The following is a 24,262-nucleotide window of genomic DNA, read 5'->3' as shown; positions in this document are numbered from 1 at the left end:
TTTATCGATTTTCGGATAACGCGAGTTTCGGCTGACCCGAGTTCGGTTAAGCACGGCTCTACTGCGTATGTTAAAAAAATCCTAATGCATATCGACGTCACTGACATGGGTCTGTAATTCGTCGGATTACTTCCTTGAGTATGGGTGTGATGTGTGCAATTTTCCAGCATTCTAGCATGCAGCTGAAGACGCAAAGAATGAATCTTCGCAACTCAGTTTGACTTGATACAAAGCCAGGTTACAGCCATTGTCGCTGTCAGACTTTGGCAGATCTGTGCGCTACATTTCGCACCCTGCATACTTCCAGATCATCTATAAATTTAATCTTGTATTCTTGCTACTACGCCCCATACCAATAATAAGTAGTTTCGTTATTTGCTACCCTTTCTGGTGTTACAATTTAATGGCTAGAAGTGCGCACTTAGTAAACAGTAACGGCAATATGACAATCCGTTGGATTACCCCCGATATTACCTTCCGATGTATCTTTCCAGACTACACTGGCAGGAGCAAGTCTCTTCGCCTTTCTATTTCTCTCCATTTCCTTACTCAATTAACACGATTAAGGGATCAGACATTTTACTCTCCGGTACAACTCCTGCGCTTTTTTAGGAGGATGTACTGTGGGACTGTGGGAGCCCGGATGGTGTGGCGTACGTCTGCACTGCGCTGTGGATGTAGACGGTCAGCTGTCCAACTCGGGTGCCGGTGAAACAATGCTCGTACGCGTCACTGTAATTCCGATGACAACGGGCGCACGGATTCGTGCCTGCGCCACTGCATCAGCCGTTACTGAACACACGATGAAACGCAGAACACACTGCGGTTGATGGTGCATCGATGTCAGCAAGCCCACCTGGAACCCTTGGCATGAGACTGGTCTATGGGCAAAGACGCAACTTACGGAGCTTCATATCATACCATCATGTAGCACACTACTAATGATGAATGAGCACCTGGAACAATATACACTCCTGGAAATTGAAATAAGAACACCGTGAATTCATTGTCCCAGGAAGGAGAAACTTTATTGACACATTCCTGGGGTCAGATACATCACATGATCACACTGACAGAACCACAGGCACATAGACACAGGCAACAGAGCATGCACAATGTCGGCACTAGTACAGTGTATATCCACCTTTCGCAGCAATGCAGGCTGCTATTCTCCCATGGAGACGATCGTAGAGATGCTGGATGTAGTCCTGTGGAACGGCGTGCCATGCCATTTCCATCTGGCGTCTCACTTGGACCAGCGTTCGTGCTGGACGTGCAGACCGCGTGAGACGACGCTTCATCCAATCCCAAACATGCTCAATGGGGGACAGATCCGGAGATCTTGCTGGCCAGGGTAGTTGACTTACACCTTCTAGAGCACGTTGGGTGGCACAGGATACATCCGGACGTGCATTGTCCTGTTGGAACAGCAAGTAGAACGATGGGTTCGATGACGGTTTGGATGTACCGTGCACTATTCAGGGTCCCCTCGACGATCACCAGAGGTGTACGGCCAGTGTAGGAGATCGCTCCCAACACCATGATGCTGGGTGTTGGTCCTGTGTGCCTCGGTCGTATGCAGTCCTGATTGTGGCGCTCACCTGCACGGCGCCAAACACGCATACGACCATCATTGGCACCAAGGCAGAAGCGACTCTCATCGCTGAAGACGACACGTCTCCATTCGTCCCTCCATTCACGCCTGTCGCGACACCACTGGAGGCGGGCTGCACGATGTTGGGGCGTGAGCGGAAGACGGCCTAACGGTGTGCGGGACCGTAGCCCAGCTTCATGGAGACGGTTGCGAATGGTCCTCGCCGATACCCCAGGAGCAACAGTGTCCCTAATTTGCTGGGAAGTGGCGGTGCGGTCCTCTACGGCACTGCGTAGGATCCTACGGTCTTGTCGTGCATCCGTGCGTCGCTGCGGTCCGGTCCCAGGTCGACGGGGACGTGCACCTTCCGCCGACCACTGGCGACAACATCGATGTACTGTGGAGACCTCACGCCACACGTGTTGAGCAATTCGGCGGTACGTCCACCCGGCCTCCCGCATGCCCACTATACGCCCTCGCTCAAAGTCCGTCACCTGCACATACAGTTCACGTCCACGCTGTCGCGGCATGCTACCAGTGTTAAAGACTGCGATGGAGCTCCGTATGCCACGGCAAACTGGCTGACACTGACGGCGGCGGTGCACAAATGCTGCGCAGCTAGCGCCATTCGACGGCCAACACCGCGGTTCCTGGTGTGTCCGCTGTGCTGTGCGTGTGATCATTGCTTATACAGCCCTCTCGCAGTGTCCGGAGCAAGTATGGTGGGTCTGACACACCGGTGTCAATGTGTTCTTTTTTCCATTTCCAGGAGTGTAGTACATGAAATGTATAACTGAATGACGGCAATGAATATCTGTGCAAGACCGTGACTCGAACCCGGATTTCCCGCTTATCCCGAGCGGTCCTCTTACCTTTAGACTATCCGAGCACGCTTCATGGCCAGACCCAATCTTTCATATGTCGCCAACCCTGTGTCCCCAACCTGCACTCGTACATCCACTATGTCTATTCCCGTACAGGGGTATATTTTAATTGAGACTCACTTGCCCGGTGGCGGCGGGTGAAAACGATATTGCAATGCCTGTGTTCTTCAGAAGTGCGATGCAATGTTCCTTCAGACACGTATTCACAACATTTCATGCATCTCACAATGGCTGCACTCTTGGAGGTTTCGGCTGTAATAGCCGCAGCGCCTGTACTTTCAGAGATGCAGGTATGTTCGGAGGAACTCTGCATCATGCTGCTGAACAACAAATGCACTGCAATATCGTACTGGATTATACTGAAAAACTGTATTAAGTAGATTCTGCCTTAGCGTCAACGATGGTTGGTTGCGCGAGTGCAGTGTTGCTGAAGACAGTTATTACTACCGAAAAGTATCAAGCAGGTTCAATAATTATTGTGCAGTAATGAGTTACCCAGTAATATTAAGCGCCTGAGATTGGTATTGACGGTTTGTCCAATATACTGAAGGAGACGGCAAAGTTCTACAAATATTGACGCCGTTTAATATACGAGGGTGAGTCAAATTAAAACCTTAAATTTGTAATAACAAATCGAAATTTCGCGCCGTTATTATGTAAGGTGGTAGGCGTGCTACAAACAGCGTGCAGAATGACCTGTAGGTGGCAGCATAGTGCAGATACACACATACCGTCGCAGTATCAGTACAAAGATGACCATCCCACTTGCGACTTGCACCAGGGAAGAACAGCGTTCTGTTATTCGGTTTTTGCGTAGTGAAGGTGTGAAATCTATTGAAATTCATCGGCGAATGAAGGTTCAGTACGGTGACTATGCATGTTAGTCACAGCAGCAAATCTACGAATGGAGTACCATGTTCGCAAATGGTGTGACTTTAGTGGAAGATGCTCCTCGTCCAGGTCAGGCACAACGAGTTGTTACTCCACAGAACATTGCAGCAGTTGAAGCCATAGTGAAGGGAAACCGCCGAGTGACACTGAATGAGAGTGCAGCATGTTTACAGATTAGTCACGGGTCTGCAAACCACACTGTGCATGATGTGCTCCAGTTTGACAGTGTCTGCAAGATGGGTGCCACGGCAGCTGACTCCTGCAATGAGAGAACGACGTGTTGATGCTTGTGAAGAACTTCTTCGGCGCTTTGAACGAAAAGATGATGGCTTCCTTGCAAGAATCGTTACTGAGGATGAAACCTGGGTTCACTCCCACCAACCGGAAACGAAGAGAGCGAGCAAGGAATGGCGTCGTTCCTCATAATCAAGTGATTTCCATATCTTTGGACCACTCAAAGACGCAATGGGAGGAAAGAAGTTCCGTTCTGTCGAAGAGCCACGCGGTGCATGAGTGGTTGTGCGGACTACCAAAAGAATTTTTTTCTACAGGAATTTATGCACTTTGTAAACGCTGGAGGACTTGCATTGAGCGCGGGGGGGATTATGTTGAAAAGTGATACAGCTTTGTACCACTTCTACGCAATAAATAATATTTTAAAAAATATTTAAGGTTTTCTTTTGATTCACCCTCGTACTTATTTTACCGAGTAAGGATGATTTCGGCAATACACGTATATTCCTGTCGAGGCCGAAACAAATTTAATTTGCTCCGAACGACTTACCGGAAAGAACTGAAGATCTCTAGGTTCCATGCGTCTTTTACTGCCGACACTATACTGTGGACAAAACTGTATTGTAAACTCCAAGGAAAAAAGGACACATCGCCAGGGAATAATCCAAATAAGTCGGAAATCAGTGTATCTGATGTGCACGTACAGACAAACTAATGGTTACAATTTCAGAAAAATCGGATGATTTATTTAAGAAATATAGCTTCACAAATTCAATAACGCTTTGGTCTACGACTGGCCCTTGAGGTGCGCTTCGACTAGCAAGTGAACTTTCGCAAGTCGCCTGCAGAAGCAATTTCTGCAAATTCTTTGACCTGGGAACACCCTCAGCAAGTCTACTTCCCCAATTTAGTGGAAACAGTTTTTTGCATCTTGCTGCAAGTATTTGATCTACTTGCCAGTTCGCTGGAAGTTTTTCTCAAACTTGCAGTTTTGTGTGGCCAATGTCGGTGTCAAAAAGGAGAATAGCACACAGACCGATGAACGTACGCAAACGTGCCATGTGAACCCATAAACATACACTGACGGAAAAAAACATCAAGAAGGAGTTGCGCGACATAATTGAAAGTTGGTAGGCGTGTTTCTACATATGAAAAATTAAGTCTGTTCAAATTTCGCGAAAGTCGCGTAAGAGTCGGGCTAGTAGCGCCACTATGAGGATGCACAAGTCAAGTTTGTTTTGAATAAACGCGGTAACGGTCGGGAGCGTTAGTTATCTTTGAAATTGGACGTGGTGAGAGTGGCTTTAAGGCAACGCTTCGCTAAGCTTGAACGAGGTTGTGTAGAAGAGCTACAAGAAGCTGCATGTTCCTTCTGCGATATTGCAGAAAGACTTGGCAGGAACGTAACCATTGCACATGACTGCTGGCAGTGGTGGTCACGGGAACGTAAAGATCGCATGATGACGGGCTCCGGACGGCGACATGGCACTTCCGAGACGGCAGACCACTTGTGTTCGCGGGCCGGAGTGGCCGAGCGGTTCTAGGCGCTACAGTCTGGAACCGCGCTGCTGCAACGGCCGCAGGTTCGAATCCTGTCTCGGGCATGGATGTGTGTGATGTCCTTAGGTTAGTTAGGTTAAAGTACTTCTCAGTTCTAGGGGACTGATGACCTCAGAAGTTAAGTCTCATAGTGCCAAAGCCATTAGAACCATTAGAACTTGTGTTCGGTGTATGGCTCTGGCGCATCGTACTGCATCTGCAGCAGCAACCTGAGCAGCAATTGGCACCACAATGACACAGTCAGCTGTTACAAATGCGTTACTTCAGTGACAGCTCCGAGCCAGAGGCCCTGTATCGTGCACTTCACTGATCCCAAACCACCATTTCAGACTTCAGCGGCGTCTAGCGAGAGCTCATTAGAGGGCAGGACCGTCCCTGTATTGACCAAGTGCAACAGGCATGTAACTCCCTCCCACACACTTACATCCAGCAAACTGTACAACACAACGTTTGCATTCAACCCTGTGGCAGTTACATTGGTTATTACATGTACAACTTTGCTTCCCCCTTTTTTCCCGAGCATCTGAGGCGTTAATGAAACAAATTGGTTACACATGTATCATTAAAAGTATTTTCCATCGCTGGCCACTACTTTCTCCCATCTTTCGGGCAGTGTACGAATACCGCGTCGAAAAAATTGTTCATCTTTTGAAGCGATCCACGAATCGATCCAATTTGTGACTTCTTCATGAGATCGGAAGCGTTGGTCAGCCAGGCCATGCGCCATTGATCCAAACAGGTGACAGTCAGAGGCAGTAACGTCTGGAGAATACGACGGGCGGAGTAGGACTTCCCATTTTAACGTTTCCAAGTGCGTTTTGACCTCTTTTGCAACGTGGGTTCGAGCGTTATCGTGCTGCAAAATCACTGTATAGTGCCTCTCGATGTATTGCAGCGGTTTCGTCTTTCAATGCTCTACTCAAACGCATTAATTGCGTTCCATAACGAGCGGCCCTGATTGTTTCACTTGGTTTTAACACCTCATAGTACAAGACGCCGAGCTCGTCCCACCAAATGCAGAGCATGATCTTGGGGCCGTGAATATTCGGTTTGGCCGTCGACGTGGAAGCATGGCCCGGATATCCCAATGATTTTTTTGGGTTTGGGGTTATCCTAATCAACCCAATTTTCGTCCCTGGTCACAATGCGATGCAGAAATCGCTTCCGTTTTTGCTTCTGAAGCAACCAATGTTTCTTCTTTCTGAATCGTGCCCATAGCCTTGAGACGTTTTGAAATGGGTTGCTGATCACGCCCACTAATCTTGCCAATTTTTCTTGGGTTTGACGCGAGTCTTCACTCAGCAATGTCTCCAATAACATTCTCTCTTCCACCACACAGGTCAACGACGTTAAAATCACCGTTCTTGAATCGTTGAATTCACTCACGACACGTTCTTTCACTAATAGCGTCCTTACCATACGTACTTGAGAGCATTCGATGAGACTCAGCCGCTGTTTTCTTCATATTGAAACAAAACAGTAGCACCTTCCGTAAATGACGAGAATTAGGCTTGTAAACTGACACTTTCAGTCAAGAACAGCTTTATAATGCAGACACAAATCGACTAATGTTTGAATGAGGTTCTGTTGCCAGAGGTCCAAGCAAACTTCGTGACGTCTGCAATCAGTTTCTTTCGACTGCTAGTTACCGTTGTCGCCACCTATCGGCAAACGGCGGAAGCAAAGTTGTACACCTTGTAAATGTACCAGCATTTCACATTTGCAATGGCTTATCTCACGCTTATGTTAACCTGTGATCTTGCAATGTCAGTCACTTAAATATGTAACCAAGGCAAGCATTTCCAAAATTTCACTACTCTACATTAACTATTGTGTTGGTGCTTTGATTTTTTTTCCGTCAGCGTATATACTTGCTCACCGTCAGCCAAGAAACTGCCTAAAAATTAACCGATTGGTTTGTTTCAGGCAGTAGAGCCGTCTTTACACTTGAGCTGATTATTAATCTTGGCGTAAACAAAAATGCATTATGTATATGATAAATAATGTTTGCAAAAATCGAAGAGTAATTAAAAGGCGATTTTCTTTGTGATCTAGCTTGCCGATTTCTTTGTGATCTACCCTGTGGCTTTTTTGTATCCTGTTCTTGAATGCATTACGGCTGTCGTAAAAGTAATAAATACTGTTTGCAAAAGTCGAAGAATAATTGAATGATGGTCTCTTGGTAATTTTTGTATGCTGGTTATTTTATTGTACAATAGACAGAAGATTATCGAAAATTGCATATGACATTCTCAATGCTTCTGATCTGAGCGAAGACCTCTAATTTTAATCCATTCAGTAGTGTTTCCTGATAAATATCTGTGTCCATTTCTTCATCCATACATTTCTTTTTTAACATTTTTGCCGCCGTTTTTCTTCAATAATAATACTAATAATAATAATGCAACAAGGATGGAGACTGCTGTGTTTTTTATTAGCACGACACTGTAAACAACCACTTGCCGATCTCACGACGAGTCTCTAGTGGAAACACTTTTTCAAGTACTTGAAGTTGCTGAAATTAACTTGTGCTAGCGTCTTGCAGAAGTAAACTTGCGCAAGTTTTTGTTCTGTCATCACCTCGTCAAGTGCTTGCTTGAGTTACTTGCTATTGGACAAGCGCTGTTAACGCAAGCAAGTTACTCGGCTTCGCATTGAATGACAGAAATGTTGGATGTCCTGAGGGGCATTATACCAAATTCTGTCCAATTTGCGCGGTTGGAACGAAAAAATCCCAAGATTTGGAGGGAACTTCCCATAATGTTCTAAACGTTCTCAACTGGCAGAGAACCGGCGCGGCGACTTTGGCAAGGTAGGGGATTTGGCAAGCACGAAGACAAGTAGTGGAAACTCTCGTTGTATATGGGCGGGCATTATCTTGCTGAAAGGTAAGCCCCGGAGGGCTTGCCAAGAAGGGCAAAAAGGGGGCGTAGAATAATGTCGGCGTACCGCTGTGCTGTAAGGGTGCCGCGGATGACAACCAAAGAGGCCCTGCTATGAATAGAAATGCCGGCAGGTAACTGTAAAAAACATCAGCTTTAGAGTACTGTTGTCTGAGTACAATGGGGTGTAAATTATTTGTTTATCTTACTATAAATCGTGTGATTTAAGCTTCCTGGTCTTTTTTTATGTCAGTGCAAACTTTCGTTTAACAGCGAAAAGTAAACTGCATCTAGTAATCGGGGTTCGACGTTCCGTCGACAAGATCATTAGAAATGGATCACAAGGTCGGGTGAAGTAAGGATAAGGACGGAAATAAAAAGTGTGCTTTTCAAACAAACCATGACTTTGTCTTCAGCGATTTTAGGAAACCCAAATCCAACACAATCAAAGACCTGTATGGGTATGGGTATGAAAGGTGTGTTTCAACGATTACCTCGTTAGTGGTAAAAGCGTTTCCAAGGCCACCACTATAAGTAAACTCATTTAATATCACTGAAAATGGAAATATATATAAGCGAGAAAACTAATCGGGGTTATAATAATTTTATTTGAAAACGTTCAGTGAGCATTTGCCTTTCCGTGAGACAGGCTGCATTTGTAGATAGCGTGAAAGATACGCGCCCAGTTCTTTATAATGTGTTGTGCACTAATTATCTCAACGAGCATGAATCGTAACAGATTTATAGATAACTTTATTTCCCCTTCCCTTGACCCTTAAAAACCGGCTCTGGTTGGTTATTTAACACATACAAAAGTTAAAAAATGTTATTGTAAGTGTTAAACCAGTTTCCCGTTGTCGCTTTCATAGCGACTAGAACACGTGACTTCTTGGCGAGTATTTATAAACAAGTTACATGTCAACTATCTGTGGTCCTCTATTTCAGTCATTTAAGAAAATAAATACTATGTACAAATACTATTTTTGTATTTATACTCTGTATACTGCGAAATGTCCAAAACTAAGCAGAATTTTGTACACTATCAAGAATCTACTTAGCATATTTTTCGCATTTAGGTTTCCATTACTAAAATTAATGTATCTCAATACATGCTGCTTGTACATCTAACACTAACTTCTAAAATTCTGGTCGTAGATTGTTAAAGGAATTACATTTAAGCAGCAAATTGTACAATAATTCCCGTGGCGTGTATTGAAAATTTACTGTAGTTTCTGCGTTGACTGATTCATGGACCATGCTTTGGCGGTACGTCACACAACAACGCATCTGTCACGCACTGCATGCAATATACCAAACGGCCGGCAGTACCTACAGTTGCTTCCCTCTAGTACTAGATATTAGTTATTGCTCCGATATACAATGGTTGGATTCCTTTAGATACACAGTAAAATTTCTCCCGCTTTATATACGTGAATTTACAGCAACTAAATCTGGTGATGCTCCCGCATATGTATACAATCACAAGCTACTCCAAAGATATAAGACGCTGTCAAGTATGAACTGCAATGACATCTCATCCCAGCTACGGCTTGGTGTCATACCGGTTTTTACCTCATACTCTAACCTAAGTAATCCATGTGTTAATACAATATGTAACAAAACCAGACTAATGAGCAATAATAAGCAATTAAAATACGACTTTACTTACCACGATAAGCGACTAAGTAAACGTTTTGTTGCAACGTCTTCCCCACGCTGATGTCACACACGCAAAGCACAAAGTGTGCTCACAACACAGCTACGGATCTGTCGTATTTTGGAACTTTCAAGCCAACCAATCGCGCGCCCGCTTTCCAGCCCCTGGCAGTGGCGTGATTACTGACGTAGTGTGTGTAGACACACGCTAGTCGATCAATGAATGCAAGTATCCACTGCGCAGATGCGGGTTTCCTCGAGGATATTCTCACTATCATCGAGCAGTTAGAAACATCAACTTATGGTGCACGGACACAAAATCATAATGACCGCTAAGTGCCTTCAAAACTGCCGTTTAATAACATGTTTCACAGTATACAAAATACGTGTATGCTACTGCTCACTCGTAACATTTTGTTATTTGTTTGATACCAATTCTAGCAACATAACAAAGCCAAATTGTAGCCTTCCTGCGTGTGTTGAAGACACATTCCATGATGCGTATGTTGGTACAATTGACAGCTGCTCTTAAATTCAGCACGCGGGAGGCGTTGTAAGCTGAAAGTGTTTTGTGTACATGTATTAGTGTTTTGTTTATGAATGTTCGGACTGATCTGCAATTGTGTGTAATTTTGAAACTCTGGAAATGGTTGTGTTAAGTAATTTTCCACCTCCTACGGAAGGTATAAGACACCAACAGCCCGCCACTGTCGCACACGTTAACAACAGAGATATTGGGAAAGGCACTTTGTTTATAACGGAAAGGTGCGTTTCAACATGCTGAACTGACTTAAATTCTACAAGTGACATCAGTTACTAGAGAGTATGACTTTTATTTCACATAGTATTTCTTGCTTCCATCCGTTGGTGTTAATGTAGGTTAAGGGCATATACAAGTTCTCAACCGGCATTTAGGCTTGCAATATGTGTTTAATTTATTATTTTATTTCTTACGCAGTGCATGTGGACGACATTGAAATAGAAATGCGATAAGACTTATATAGCATGAAAGAAAATTCTGTTAAAATATAATTTCCTCTTTGGTTCCTTTAATGATTTTTGTTTAAAAATGTGCTCATTGTGATGTGCGAAATAGGTGCATGATATGCGATAAGTTACAATGTGATTTGATGGTAGATGTTGTAGTTTTCAACCTGTTTATTAGTTAATGAATAAGATCTGTCAGCTTTTGAGAAAAGTAGCCTACTTCGTATATACACTATACTTAGTTTGTTTAGCGGGAGAAAAAAATAACCAAAAGGCATTTAATGAAAGTGATGAAATACAATGAACCATATCATGAGTGATATCTTGATACTGCTTCGGGTAATTGGTAAAATTAGGGTGAAATACGTAGTGGTCACCGCTACTGTCCCTCCTGCTTTTGCTTTTTTTCGTAGCTTATTTGCGAGGTATTTACAGAATGAACATCAAAATACTCTGAGACATACCCATTATCACAGGTATGTTTTCTGAATGTAACGTGCAGTTTGTGTTTATGGCGAAAAGGATGTTATATATATGGCAAAATGCGTTTAAATACTGTGTGAATGTAAACATTAGGCCAATCAATTACCGCAATGTTTATTTAGCTTTGCTGACTCACAAGCAAATTATCGCCTTTCAGTCTAACCTTGACTTCAGGGTGCGCTACAAATCGGTCACTACAACCAACATTTTCCAATATTTTGATCTTTCCTCGATTACATCATAGGAACCATTGAAATTAATGAGAAACGGTGATACAGTATCTAGTCACTCAATATTGTTAATTACAGGCCATGGTTGGGTGCCTTCCAAGTTAATGATAGCACAAAGAGGCAAACCAACTTTGAGAATAATATTCTCCACATATGCAATAATTTGTGGAACTAAAAAAATTACTGTGGCGCAGACATACGATTTTAGTGTACGGTACAATTACCTGTAACTTGATGAAATAGAGGGGCACAGCTAAATGAACATAAAATCAAAGTGATTGTGTCCAGAGTCCTGATCATTTATGCAGTTCATAGTTTCCACGATGTCATTGTCAGTACGATGTTAAGCTTTAATCTTCCTTCCTTCGAAAGCTATAAATCGTAAGGATAATTTGTTGATTGCTGTACAGAGTTTTTTTAGTGTTAACCCCTGGAATTTTTCTCAGGACACTCCCATCTCTTTTACTGATACTTCATCCACAGCTTTATTTAAACAGGTCTTGCTCCCAAGCACCTGATATAAGTGGAGTGGGAAGAAATCCTAATATGTAATAAAAACACAATGTAGTGTCTAGTGCACTTCAGTCATTGGTAGAGTATAGATGCAGATGTAGATTGATGAACATGGAGTCCTCAGCTTATGAACTATATCTTCACTTTATGACTGTTTGATTGTTACTTGTCATTTCAGCAGTTTCTCAATGCCGCTGGTATTAATATCACTCAGCGTTAGCTGTGGTGCCAGGATAAAACTGGACAATACTCATTGATCATCCTCTGTGATGGAACTTTAGGAAGTTCTGCTTTTGTTTTGCTACAGTTTCAGTTCTTATATTATTCCAAAGAACCTGGATATTTAAAAAAAAAAAAAAATATTGCCAGTAGAGTAGGTATACTGCCAGGGAGTAAAAGCATCCAAACAAACAAGGGCTTGAATATGTAGTCCTCCCTGTGAAGCTTTTGAGTTGATAACAGAAAATGTCCCTTTTACTGAACTTATTTATAATAATGAAATGTGAAAAGGGATTGTTTGATAAACTATCTGTGTTCTATATAAGCCATGGTTTAGTTGGTGGAGTTAAATCATTGAAGTGAATGAGGAATAACATTCTGTTTGTTGAGATGTAACAGCTCAGCAGGTGACAAACTTATTGAAAGTTAAGGAACTTAAAGAGCACCCAGTCAACATTCTGCTACTTGAACTTCATTCAAATGAAGATGGTGTTATAAGTTAAGATATTAATGATAGACAGTGAGAACATCATAACTCCATCTGTCTGTGAAAACCTCATAATTCCAGTAACTCCATTATCAAAGACAAGATTTGTAAGTGCACTGATGTTTCTAATATATCAGTACTTAAGCTTCTAGTAGAGTGTTGCACATGTAGCACCTTTCTGCATCACACACACGCTATTATTATTATTATTATTGTTGTTGTTGTTGTTGTTGTTGTTGTTGTTGTTTTGAGAAATCATCTTTACTTCTCCCGTAAAATTTAGGAAAATGGAGTTATGAAGTTTATATTGCCTATCATAGATATACTTGTTGTTATTGAAGTGCAGGCTGAAGGCATCACAGAGGCTTGTGATACAATCATAAAGGTTGATTGTATGAAAGAGAGAACTTCTTTCAATACACCAGTATTACCTGGGTATCTCAAGGCATGCTTCATTCAGCTAAGGTACATGAATGCAAGAGATTTGCCATCCCGCTGTGGGTAGTAAAGGTGGTGCAACATGTTGAAGACTTGGTTGTGCTGCTCTTGAATTGGAGACAACATGCTTATCCCTGCCATGGTGCATTAACTCCACAGGTTAGCATCCAGTCTGGAGGTGGGATGCCCTAACTTGACTGGAAAGAAGAGAGTCCAGGTAATTAAAGTTACAAAATGTGCACCATATGCTGAAACAAAATAAATTTTCCAAGCATAACTCAAGAAAGAATTGTCTAGTTGAAATTAATTTAGCCAACTCAAGAACCCTTTCAATCATTAGATGTAGATAGTGCGTCTCAGGCTACAGCTCAGTTCCTATCACCAAAATAGAGGAAGGCTGCAGCCAGAGGTAAACTTAAGACTGTGAAATCAGAGTAAGTGCCATCTGACCAGGAAGCCTTCAATATAGGTTATGGAGATATGGACACACATGAGTTAGTAAAACACCACCTCCTCTTTTCCACCACCATGATGAAGATAGAAGGGTAGCAGAAACACCACTGAAAGATGGTACCCACGAATCAGTGAATGATTGCAGCACACACAGGCACAAACTAAAAATTGCATTACAGGCAAAACTTGTCTGTATTTGTCTACAAGATACATTCATCAAGCCCTCAAATTTCTCTTTGGTAAGAGGATACAAGCTTCGTAGGAAAGATGACAGACCCAAAACTATTCCATGAAAGCATAGGCATCCACAGGCATTTATGGCCCCTGCCCCCTCCCTTTGCGGAATACAAAGCTTTAACTAATTAAAATTTCTTGTACACAATTAAAAGTGATTTCCTGTGATCCACTGCACCACTTATTTAGCTGGTTGTAGCATTATGTGGCTGGCTAATCTCAGTGATGCAGTGCTATAGCTTTAGCAGTTGCTTTGTAACATAAAGCTTGTTTGCCAATTTTAGAGTCTTGCACTTTGCTCCTCCCCAGCTAAATTTCTGCGGATGCTCACGTGTGAACGCCTGCTTGCAAAGTTTCAAGAACAAAATTTAAGTGATGTTTCTAGGAATATACAATAATCCACAAAATCACTTCCATAGGGATTGTAAAGACAATATTACAGCACAGAGAAAGTGCCCTCTGCCGTGCTCTTAAGTGTTTTTGCAGAGTTGAGTTGTATGTGTAGATACCCTCAGTTATGAATGGGTGAAGAGTCATAAACTCAATGCCGTGCAGGGTAGCCGTGTTGTCGAAGGAGTCTCGCCATGGTTCGTGCGGCTACTCCCGTCTGAAGTTAGTCCTCCCTCGGGCATGGGTGTCTATGTTGCCCTTAGCCTAAGTTAGTTTCAGGTAGATTAAGTAGTGCGTAAGTTTAGGGACCGATGACCTTATCAGTTTGGTCCCATAGGGACTTACCACCATATAAACTCTTATGACTCCTCGCCTAACACCATCATTTCACATGTAGCAAATGTGCTGTGTTTGTGTGTCTCAATATGAATGTGTTGACAGTAAAGGTGTTACAGGCCTCATTCAAGAACTCCCACCACTGTTTTCGTTATTGGATATGTCTGTGCAAGTCCTCCAGCAGCTGCCTCCGGTGTCAAGTTTTAAAAGATGTGCTTCTAATAAAATACTCATACCTTCTAAATATTAGTAAAGTGACAAATTTCACCACTGCATTGGCATTGTTTAGCAGCATAGGCCTCATGATATTATCACCTGCCTTGGAGTGGCTGCTTTGTTCAAAATGGTAAATAAATTACATTGCAATTTCCTTTCCCTGTTATAATCCAGGTAGCTGAGAAAGCAGTAACCAAACATCATCAGCAAGAATGGGTGCTTCGTAAGGCTGATTGGATGCTGCAGAGTCAGCTGTCTGTGTTAGGACACAGTGACAGCATTGAGAAGTGGCGGACCACAAAAAAGTGAACAATGCACCCATTTTATAATTTGTCTCTCATTTTAGGAGACATGGGTGAAAACAGATTTTCAGTCTGAATTGAGGAAAAGGACAGTGCTGCCAAAATAAGCAGCAGTCTTATCTGCATTAAATGTAGCGTCAGCATTTTAAAAGCCACGTAGACTTTCAGTGGACGCAAAAAGATGTCATGGCCCAGGCTTCTGTTCTGTATCTTTACTTTTTCAGCAGAAATTTGGGAATTGGTGAGGATTTCTGGGAGAGATGAATATCTCCATTCTCTGCTGCAGTAAATAATAACATCCTAATTTCAACTCCAACTCTTAGCAAACAACCTAGGGGGGAGGGGTTGGAAGTTTGTATTTCTGCAGTTGGGGAGTATGTTCAGTGCTGACTTGCATACAGTTACATTACACAGATTGTTTCACAATTCTTATTGCAGGCTTCTACATGTTATAGAGGGGGAAGTAGCAGGTAAAGTTTGGATAAGGAAGCCATGTCTGGAAAGGTACCGTTTGGATATAAAATAAGTTTGAAGGCCAGATCACATTCAAATCTCTTGCATTGTGGTATGCTCACAAACTGAGAAGAGAGTGCTTCCAACAGTTCTTGGGCAAGTGCAGTATAGTGTACCATTTTCATCAGAGTGCAACCATGACTTCGAGGGACTGATACAGTCACAACTAGCAGGGCTCACTGGTGCTACATAACATGGCACACTGTCAACTTGAAGAATGCATCATTTGTCATGTAGAAGAGAACCAGACGAAACATGGCCATGCCTAGGGCTCCTGTAGAGCACAGACGTCAGAGCTCTTTATCTTAGCTGTATGCGTACTGTGGAGTGGGATATTTAAAAGGGATCTGCTCTTAAACTTATTTTACGCCCAAACAGTATATTTCTGGACATGGATTCCTTATCAAAACTTTGTCGACTAAGTCCCCTCTGCAACCCTATGAGCCTATAATAGAAACTGTTAAAATCAGTTGGCAAGAAAACTTAGCCAAAGGTATTAGATGTGCACTATAAGGACATTGGGCTGGCGACTAGTGCCTACTGAACCAGCACAATATCCAGGGCGTGAGCTGAGGCTCATGAGCCACCGCACTGTGAGGTGGTTTCTCCTCTTCCTCAGCACGCTAGTCCATTGTGCAATGTTGTCTATCTAGCATGATTTTGGCCAAGTATGACACCATCTTATGAAGAGAATTTCTCTCTGTTCACCAGAGTAGCCCAATTTTAATCCCTCATTACTATTTCGAAAATACATGTTTACTCAACACAAATTTGTTAAGTTCTTTTCTCAGGAGACCGTCAGTTTCACAGCTCAGCTCCACCAATATCTCTCCTTTCACGGCTTTGTATTTATGATCCTTTTTTCCATATTGAAAATTACCGGTAGGAGAAACATGAACTTTCAAGAAACTTCCTGGCAGGTTACAACTGTGTGCCAGAATGAGATTTGAACGTGAGACCTTTGACTTTCAAGCTTCATGATAAGGCTGGATGTCTAATTACATTCAGTAAGAAGGAATGCTGGGAGCATTGTGCCTCCTCCATGGCAACATTTGCCTCTTCATCCCATGTGTGGCAGAGCTCTGTAGTCTTTTGGGTCACCAAGATAAGCAACTATCCTTGGTCACCTCATTCACGGCTGTGTATCTGCTAATGCTTCTGTTCTTGCTGAGCATCTCACAACCCTCTTTATAACTGCAGTGGCATCCTCTTCTTACCCAGCCATCTTTCGAATGCATAAAACATGAGATGAAGACATCCCTCCTATCCTGTACCCCATCAACGATTCTTTCATTGACTGGTAACAGCTTGTCTCTTGACTCATCTCTTGATTTGTCTCTTGATTTGTCTCTTGATTTGTCTCTTGATTTGTCTCTTGATTTGTCTCTTGATTTGTCTCTTGATTTGTCTCTTGATTTGTCTCTTGATTCATCTCTTGATTCATCTCTTGATTCATCTCTTGATAAATCCCAGTTCCTGATTAGATTCATAATCAGGTGATCCAACATTTGGATGTTACTCAGAGATTCCACCTACTCAGCATCTTCAGCTGTATTTGGCTAGGTGTTTTCACTTCAGTAAGATAATTTCATCCCAATCCTAAAGCCACACAGAAACTAGAGATCCATTTACAGCTAACAACTGACTAGCCTCACCGGCATGCCCTGCAAACTGCTTCACAGGATGCTAGCCCAACTTTTATGCTGAGTTGTGGAATGATGAGGTCTTATGGGCGTATAGTAAGGCTTCTGGGAGGGACGATCCATAACTAACCTTCTGGTTAGGTTCGAAATGGCAATACAACAGTGGTTTTTCTAAATACCAATACCTCCTTGCAGTTTCTCCCCACCAATTTTTATTCATCACTTTTTATTTCACTGGTTGTTTTGGGTTAGAGATGGTACATCATTCAGCTCCTCATGGATCTAAGAGAATGGCTTCCTTCAAGGATTTGTGCTGAGTGCTACAGCCATGATCATCATGATCACTGGGCTAGTGATGTGTTGGACACCTGGTCATCCCCACACTGTACATTGACAACTTTGACATTTGGTACACTCTCTATCTACAGCTTCGGTTGAAGACAAATTCCAGGGTGCCATCTGAAGGGCTTTGGACCCTTTCCTGTGGCATCCAGTTCTCTCCTGCAAAAACAGTAGTCGTGCATTTTTGTCGTTCTCCCACAGCCCATCCTGATCCTGACTCCTGCCCCCCCCCCCCCCCCCCCTCCCTTATGGGCTAGACCCATATACAGTCACTGTGCTGAAGCAGGGATCTTCCCACATCGTTTCCGATAGTATCAACTGTTGCTCCACTTACGGTATCACCATTTAACAGTTTGCTTACTATGCAACTTATTAAATTCTTTTTGTATACAAGAACATCAACCACCTCACCTGACATCAGCCCCCCACCCCCCTCCGCCAAGCGGTCCACATCTCTTTTCTGGATATGTGCGTAGCGAGTACGGGACCCCGAGCTAGTGTGGCCCTCCTTCCTTTCCGGGCTGCATACCTTTCTTTTCCACATCCTTCCCCGTCCCCCATCTTCGCCCCCCCCCCCCCCCCCCCCCCCACCTCCGCCTCTTTCCTTCCCTTCCCTTTCTTTCTCGCGCTCTGGGAGTATATTTTGTGCCTTCGTCCGAAGATGGATGCTCGACAATGGTTGCCTCATCTTCTATGTCTGCTCACAAGTGTAAGTTCAATGAGTCTCGGTCACAGACAGTTCTTCCATCATTGCCACAGTTCCTTGTAGTTTCTAGGTCTGACGAAGGTCACGACTTCTCCACTGTCAACCCTTTCATTATTCAGAAAGGTGTCTACACAATTGCAGGTCCTGTAAAGTCTTGTTCCAGATTACGAAATGGCACTTTGTTGTTAGAAACAGTCAGTGCCCTCCAGGCACAAAAATTGCTGCATACTTCACTGCTGCACACCTTCCCTGTCCGGGTGGAAGTGCACCACACTTTAAATTCCTCACGCGGGGTCGTTTATACATGCTCCTTCTACCGATTGTCCGACCAAGAAATTCAACACCACCTGTCTGACCATGGCATAACGGCTGTTCATAGTCATGAAAAGGGTTGACACGAACATCATTCCAACCTAAACTGTCTTCTTGAAATTTGACAGAGTTCAACTCCCACTGAACATAAAAGCGGGCTATGAGATAATTTCCGTTCGCCCTTACATCCCAAACCCTACACGTTGCTATCGGTGTCAGCGGTTCAATCATACCAGCCAGTCCTGTTCCAATCGCCCCCCTGCGGGCGTAAGAGGCGACTAAAAGGAGTCTCAACCTTTTCGGCCTTATATGATGGTCCCCTCTCGGATTTGACCTCCATCTTTCTGAATTGTTCCGAAGAGCGAGCCAATTGGGGAAGGGTGTCTCACATGGTGCACTGTATCAGCCATGCATTGAGACCTTTAGCCGGCTTTCTCGTCGTTGCAATGGTGTCCTGCTCGTTTTCCATCTCTTGGGCGAGGATACGTCCCTGGGTGCGATTACCATGCTGCAATGTGCAGTGTTGCTTTTCGCTCCGACGACGACCTCATACATTTTTGCACCTAAGATCCAGCACGGTAGCCAGTCCGTTGTGGTGGGGCCACCGTGTACCCTGTTGGTTGTAGCCCCCTGACAACACAGGGATCGCTGTGCTGATGCCTGCGCCATACTCCCGGTGTATGCCAAGGAGTAGATGCCCATCTCCCTGGGGCATAAGGACTCCCGGCAATGGCCATCCTGCCAGGTGGCTCTTGCTGTGGCTGGGTGGCGCCCATGGGGAGGGCCCTTGGTCAGAGTAGGTGGCATCAGGGCAGATGTCCCGCAATGAAGCGTGGTACATCATCTCTTGCTGGTGGTCAGCCACCAGCAGTCTCTAAGCGTTCAAGGGCTCATTTTAAAGCTAATGTTTATGACCCCAAATCGTTCCCATCCCTGGCCACACCGTGGGAGGAATGAAAGGCAATTAATGATAGTGAAATGTATTCGCCCAGGTATCTCGGCTGTACCAGAGCTGATGGGGAATCCTTTGTATCCATGAAGCCTCAGTTCTTTGTAGAGCATTTGGAGGACAAGTTTGGGGAGGTGGAGGGCTTGTCTAAAATGCGCTCTGGGTCAGTTTTGATAAAAACAGCATCCTCCGCCCAGTCACGCAGTTGCTTGCTTGTGAAAAGTTGGGGGTTGTTAACGTTAACATCACACCACAAAAAGAGTTTAAATATGGTCCAGGGTGTTATTTTCCATAGGGACCTACTTCTGCAGTCTGATGACGAGCTGTGCGCCAACTTAGAGCGTAGAGGTGTTCATTTCATCCGGCGTGTTAATCGGGGTCCGAGGGACAATCGGGTTGCTACCGGTGCCTTCATCTTGGCCTTCGAGGGTGATAAATTACCAGAGAAGGTCAAGGTGATGGTCTATCGTTGTGATGTCAAGCCCTATATACCTCCCCCGATGCGGTGCTTTAAGTGCTGGAAGTTCGGCCATGTGTCTTCCCGCTGTACTTCCAACCTCACATGTCAAGATTGCGGACGCCCATCTCATCCCGATACTCCATGTGCTTCGCCTCCCATCTGTGTCAACTGTGGAAAGCCTCATTCATCTTGCTCGCCAGACTGCAGGATCTTACAGAAAGAACACAAAATCCAGGAATATAAGACCCTGGTCCGACTGACTTACACTGAGGCTAAGCGGAAATTTGAACGGCTACATCCCGTGCGCATGATGTCATCTTATCCCTCCACTGTCACTCCTGCTCCAGCTCCTTTAGCTGCACCATAAACAGTCAGCTCTCAGTGTCAGAGGACTTCACCTGCCCCCTTGACGATGGGGGCCCCTTATCTTGCTGTTGCTCCCACACCATCTACCTCAGGAACAGCACCCACTAAACCACCTTGGTGGTCGCCTGAGATCGCTGAAGCGATTAAAGCTCACCGGCGGGCACTCCAGCGTCACAAGCGACATCCGTCAATTAAACACCTTATCGCCTTCAAACGGCTGCGTGCGCGAGCCCTCCGCATTATCCGCCAACGCAAGCAGGAGTGCTGGGAGCGGTATGTGTCCACCATTGTCCTCCATGTCACTCCATCACAGGTCTGGGCCAAGATTCGACGCCTCTATGGCTATCGGACCCCTGTCAGCGTCCCTGCGCTCTCACTGAATGGAGCAGTTTGTACTGACTCCAACGTCATTGCAAACTGCTTGGCAGAGCACTTTGCCCTGAATTCCACTTCTGCCAACTCCCCCTTCAGTTTCCGCTCCATTAAAGAGCGGATAGAACGTCGGAGTCTTTCTTTTCGCACCCACCATCCTGAATTGTACAATGTTCCATTCAGTGAGTGGGAATTTCGCAGTGCCCTCGCCGCTTGTCCTGATACTGCTCCTGGGCCAGATAGCATCCACTCTCAGATGCTGAAACACCTTTCAGTGGACTGCCAGCGATGCCTCCTCGACCTTTACAACCGCATTTGGGTCGAGGGTGAGTTTCCATCGCAATGGTGGGAAAGTCTTGTTGTCCCCATTCTGAAACCAGGGAAGAACCCTTTAGAGGTGGACAGCTACCGTCCCGTTAGCCTCACCAACGTTCTTTGCAAGTTGCTTGAACGGATGGTGAGCCGGTGCTTGAATTGGGTACTGGAGTCTCGGGGCCTTCTGGCTCCGTTTCAGGGTGGGTTCCGTAAAGGGCGCTCCGCCGCCGACAGTCTGGTGAGCCTGGAGTCGTCCATCCGTACTGCCTTTGCCCGCCGTCAGCATCTGGTCACTGTCTTTTTCTACATGTGGAAGGCGTATGATACGACATGGTGTCATCACATCCTTTCTACGCTTCATGGATGGGGTCTTCGGGGCCCTCTGCTGATCTATATCCGCAGTTTTCTGTCGTATCGTACCTTCCGCGTGCACGTCGCGGCCTCGTATAGTTCCTCCCAAGTCCAGGAGAACAGTGTGCCACAGGGTTCTGTTCTAAGTGTCTGTCTGTTTTTAATAGCCATTAACGGGCTAGCTGTGGCTGTGGGGAAATTCTGTCTCTGCTTCCCTGTATGCTGACGCCTTCTGCCTTTACTACCGCTCTATTGGCATTGCAGCTGCTGAACGTCAGCTACAGGTCGCAATCCGCAAGGCGCAGTCTTGGGCTGTAGCGCATGGTTTTCAGTTTTCGGCAGCCAAGACCTGCGTTATGCATTTCTGCCGGCGACGCACTGTTCACCCGGAGCCGCGTCCTTATCTCGACGGCGAGCTTCTTACAGTGGTGGAATCACATAGGTTTTTGGGGGTGGTTTTTGATGCCCGGTTGACTTGGCTGCCTCATATTCGGCAGCTTAAACAGGCGTGTTGGCAGCATCTAAATGCTCTGCGATGCCTGAGCCACAGCAGGTGGGGCGCCGACCGATCTACTCTCCTACGGCTTTACCAGGCGTTAATCCAGTCCCGTCTGGACTACGGGAGTCTGGCTTATGGCTCAGCATCCCCATCCGCGTTGCGGGTGCTGGACCCAATCCTCCACAGTGGGATACGCCTTGCCACTGGTGCCTTCCGAACCAGCCCTGTGGACTGCATACTTGTGGAGGCAGGTGTCCCTCCACTGCGGTTATGACGCCAACAATTACTGGCTGCTTATGCTGCCCATGTTTTTAGCTTGCCTGGGCATACAAATTATCGTGTCCTGTTCCCGCAGTCAGTTGTCCATCTGCCAGAACGTCGGCCCCGGTCGGGTTGTCCGATCGCCGTCCGTGTCAAACAGCTTCTCTACAGGCTTGGGATTTTCCCTGTTCCACCTCCTTTCCGGGCCCCTCTGCATACACCCCTGTGGTGTGTGCCTCGCCCTTGCCTTCGGTTCGACTTGGCACAGGGCCCGAAGGGCTCAGTCCCTTCGGAGGCCTTCCGACGCCGCTTTTATTTCATCCTGGCCACGTATCATGGCTCTGGCGTTGTCTACACCGACAGTTCGATGGTTGCTGGTCGTGTCAGTTATACACTAACTCTAGGGGACCATTCTGAACAACGTTCGTTGCCGGTTGGCTGCAGTGTTTACACTGCTGAGCTGGTCGCCAACTTTTGTGCCCTAGCGTATATCAGCTCCTGCTCAGGTGAGTCCTTTGTTATCTGTAGCGATTCCCTGAGCGGTTTACGAGCTCTCTACCAGTGTTTCCCTCGTTCTCATCTGGTGATGGCTATCCGGGAGTCCCTGCATACTCTCGCCCGTAGCGGCAGGTCTGTGGTCTTTGTTTGGACCCCAGGCCATGTTGGGATACCCGGCAATGAAACTGTTGACCGCCTGGCGAAAGAGGCCACAAGTGCACCATCTCTGGAGATTGGCCTCCCGGCGACTGATTTGCGGGCACTATTACGCCGCAAAGTTTTCGGTTTATGGGACACTGATTGGCGCAACCTGCCCGTGCCAAACAAACTCCGCCATATCAAGGAGACGACGACTGTGTGGCGATCATTCATGCGAGCCAACCGCAGGGACTCAGTCGTCCTTTGTCGGCTCCGCATTGGCCACACCTGACTGACGCACAGTTATTTACTGTGTCGTGTGGTCCATATTCTGTCGGAGTGCGCCCTTCTAACCGTGCTCAGGCAGACTTTTGCGCTGCCTGACATGCTCTCTGCTCTTTTATCAGTTGACTCTTCCATGGTGGACTTGGTTTTGCATTTTATTCGGGCAGGGGGATTTTATCGCTTAATGTAAGTGTGTGTGTTTTTGTGTTGATTCTGGCCTATGGCCTACAATTTCTCTCTCTCTCTCTCTCTCTCTCTCTCTCTCTCTCTCTCTCTCTCTCTCTCTCTCTCTCTCTCTCTCCTTTTTTTTCTCTCTCCCCCCCCATGTGTTTCTCGGTGGTTAGCTTTTCCCCTTTTGTTTGTATGGTTGGCCAACCACCGTCACCCTCTGTCTGATTTTAGTTTGTCTTGTCTGGTCTTTGTCTACGTTTCTCTTGTTCTGTGTCATCTGTCTTATCGTCTGTTGATCGTTTTTGTTCTCTGTGGGTGTTTTTAGTATTTGGAAAAAGGGACCGATGACCGTAGCAGTCTGGTCCCTTTAACCCCCACAAACTAACCAACCAACCTGTTCCAATTCGGCCAAATGTGTTAAGTGTGGCAAGGGTGCCCTTGAGGGTGCTTGTCCACCTCCATCCCCTCGTTGCATCAACTGTATGGGTGACCACGCTGCTTCCTCTAGAGATTGCCCCATTTTTAAAGACGAAAAGCTCATTCAGGAAATCAGAGTGAAGGAAAAGGTGTTGACCTTTGCAACCATCGGTTCCTCCTTCATCTAAACATCCTGTTTCCAAGAAGTCTAATAAGAAACCCTGTTCCTCTCCTTCTCCGCTACGGCGTGTCTCATCTACAGCACCACCTGGTGGTAGCTGCCCTTGGCCATCTTCTGTGTCACCGAGGCGCACTGCTGGCGGCCGATCGCTGGTGGCAGGAGCTTCTGCCTTCGGCTGAATGCTGTTCCACGCTGTCGGTCACAAGCTCTGAGCAGTCGTTGAGTTGAGGGCAACCTTGGTCACATTCTTCCATTTTCTGTCCACCCTATGTCCATTATCCATTGGAATATCTGTGGCATTCAAGCCAGTCGGGATGAATTGTCTATTCTCTTATGTTCCTACTCGTCGGTCATCTTCTGTCTTCAGGAAACAAAGCTGCGCCCCCACGACCGCTTTGTTTTCCCCCATTTTCAGTCAGTCCGATATGATCTCCCCACTGTTGCAGGCACTCCAGCACATAGAGGACCCATGATTCTTCTCCATGATACTCTCC

General features: G+C 45.4%; 2 protein-coding genes across 3 annotated transcripts in view; one reads left to right on the top strand and one right to left on the bottom strand.

Moving 5' to 3' along the window:
• Positions 1-9,800, bottom strand: part of LOC126336813 (long-chain-fatty-acid--CoA ligase 4) — a 249,793-nt gene extending 239,993 nt beyond the window's left edge. The window contains exon 1 of one of the 2 annotated variants that reach the window (XM_050000864.1): positions 9,715-9,800. The gene's annotated coding sequence lies outside the window, so the exon portion shown is untranslated. The remainder of the gene's footprint in view (positions 1-9,714) is intronic. The other variant, XM_050000869.1, reaches the window with a different exon arrangement.
• Positions 9,801-10,345: 545 nt separating this feature from the next.
• Positions 10,346-24,262, top strand: part of LOC126336817 (methylosome subunit pICln) — a 55,716-nt gene continuing 41,799 nt past the window's right edge. The window contains exon 1 of the mRNA XM_050000876.1: positions 10,346-10,466. Coding sequence (XP_049856833.1) covers positions 10,348-10,466 — 119 coding nt within the window. The 5' untranslated portion in view covers positions 10,346-10,347. The remainder of the gene's footprint in view (positions 10,467-24,262) is intronic.

Source organism: Schistocerca gregaria, chromosome 2 (assembly GCF_023897955.1).
Source record: "Schistocerca gregaria isolate iqSchGreg1 chromosome 2, iqSchGreg1.2, whole genome shotgun sequence".
NCBI classification, from domain to species: domain Eukaryota; kingdom Metazoa; phylum Arthropoda; class Insecta; order Orthoptera; family Acrididae; genus Schistocerca; species Schistocerca gregaria.
This window is presented reverse-complemented; position numbering and strand designations above follow the sequence as displayed.